The sequence below is a fragment of the Monoraphidium neglectum genome, assembly GCF_000611645.1.
Source record: "Monoraphidium neglectum strain SAG 48.87 unplaced genomic scaffold scaffold00474, whole genome shotgun sequence".
Classification (NCBI taxonomy): domain Eukaryota; kingdom Viridiplantae; phylum Chlorophyta; class Chlorophyceae; order Sphaeropleales; family Selenastraceae; genus Monoraphidium; species Monoraphidium neglectum.
The window spans coordinates 9,556-11,361 of NW_014013154.1; the positions used below are offsets into that span (position 1 = coordinate 9,556).

The 1,806-nt window shown below is 66.3% G+C and overlaps 1 protein-coding gene across 1 annotated transcript in view; it reads left to right on the forward strand.

Annotated features, from left to right (window-relative positions):
* Positions 1 to 903, forward strand: part of MNEG_3676 (hypothetical protein) — a gene marked incomplete at both ends in the record, with an annotated part of 2,168 nt that extends 1,265 nt beyond the window's left edge. Inside the window, one exon of the mRNA XM_014047846.1 lies at positions 257 to 903. Within this exon, the coding sequence (XP_013903300.1) occupies positions 257 to 903 (647 nt within the window). The remainder of the gene's footprint in view (positions 1 to 256) is intronic.
* Positions 904 to 1,806: the final 903 nt, after the last annotated feature.

Here is a 1,806-nt window from a genome sequence, read left to right on the forward strand (position 1 = left end):
GGGTGGGGGAGGGAGGGGCGCCGCTCACTCGCCTTGCTGGGCGCTTCCTCAGGTTGCCGTGCCGCCGTTGCCGCTGGCCGGCGGCCCGGCTGAGGACGGCAGAGCGACCTTCGTTTGCAAGCCCTTTCTATGACCACCGCCGAACCCGCCAAACCCCCAAGATTTCATCCTCCGGCCACCTCAGCACCGCCAGCTCCCTGCCCCCCCCCCCTCCTCGATGCCATACATGTGGGGCGGTCCCTGTCAACCCATCCAGACACGCCGCAGTACCCGGACGAGGCGCCCTGCCTCAAGCCCCGCAGCGTCAGAGGCCTCAGCGACGCCGACATCCGCGCTCTCCAGTCAACCTTGGACGCCGTCGTCCAAGAGAACCTCGGCATGGCGATGATCTACAACCTCGTGACCACGAGCCAGGAGTGGCTCGCGCAGCGGCTGCGGCAGGCGGCGGGGCCGGACCCGGAGGCGGAGCGGAAGCGGGCGGACGCGGAGGAGGAGGCGCGGCACGCGGCGATGCGGGCGCACGGCCACCAAGTCACGGTGGAGACCTTCCTAGCCTGGAAGAAGAAATTCGACGCAGAGATGGCCGCCCAAAAGGCGGCCGTGGCGGCGGCGGACGGCGGCGGCAAGGGCGGCGGCGGTGGGGCCATGGGCGGCGGCGGGGAGGCGCGTATCACGGGCAAGGCTTGGTTCCTGCGGCAGGCGGCGGCGGGCGAGGCGCTGTCTGGCAGCGAGGAGGAGGACGGCGAGGAGAGCGCCGACTTCGATGCCGGGGCGGGGGCGCAGAGCAGAAGCGCTGACGACGACGAGGACGACGATGAGGACTACGATTTTGAGGATGACGAGGATGAGGATGACGAGGACATGCTGGAGCAGCTGCTCGCTGAGAAGGCGGCCGGGAAGTGAAGTGACACAACACCGGCTTCGCAGCGGTTGCTTTCACCACATGACACCTGCGGCGGGCGCTCCAGCGCCCGCAGCACGGTGGCGCAACCCGCGGCAGCCGCAGCAGTGGCGGCGCGGCGGCCCTGCTGGCACGTTTCTGTTGCGCCTTGTAATCGTAAAGGTCGAGGGCAAAGCTTCATTGCAAGGGGGGGGGGCGCAGCGGGGGAGGGCTGGACGTTGCCGCGCGGGGCCACAGCGCCGAGGCGCACGAAACACTGCAAAGGGGATGAACAGTCAAGGGCATCGCACACATGCTTTGCACAGAAAGGGGATAGGCTGGTGCAGCTCTCAAACAGGGCGATCAAACAATGGTGAAGCGCTGCTCAGCATCACTCATGATGACCCACCACGTTTGCATGGAACGTGAGGGGTAGCAAACGGTTGCATTCACCTTGATGAGAGCTGTGCAAGAGGGAGGAACGCGGCAGCGGCCGCCCTGGCCCCACTTGATCCGACTTGAGTGTGGCCTGCGAGTAGTGCGTCTCCCGATCGCCGCGGGCCTCCATCCGTGTTTCGGCCCTGCACCACAGATCCTGGATGGGCATGAGCCCGCGTTAGTGCTCGGCCCTTGTGCTACCACTGTAGAGCTCCAGAGCCCGTGCATCCCGGCTTGGAGGTTCGGTGTGCCGGCAGGGCGAGGGCTGCACGCAGGGGCAAGCATGGATACGGATGTCCAGTTGCAGCAGCACCCCGCGCCGGTCAAACGTGGGTCGACTTCCGTCAGCGTATCTGCAGGTCAGTGTAAGGCGCCATTCGGTCGCCACGGCAAGCTGCAGCCTGGGCTTGCGGTGCTATTAGTTTGTACCGAACGTCCTTCCGAGCGACCGCTTCAAGCAATATCGTACAATCGCCCCCTCTCCTTTT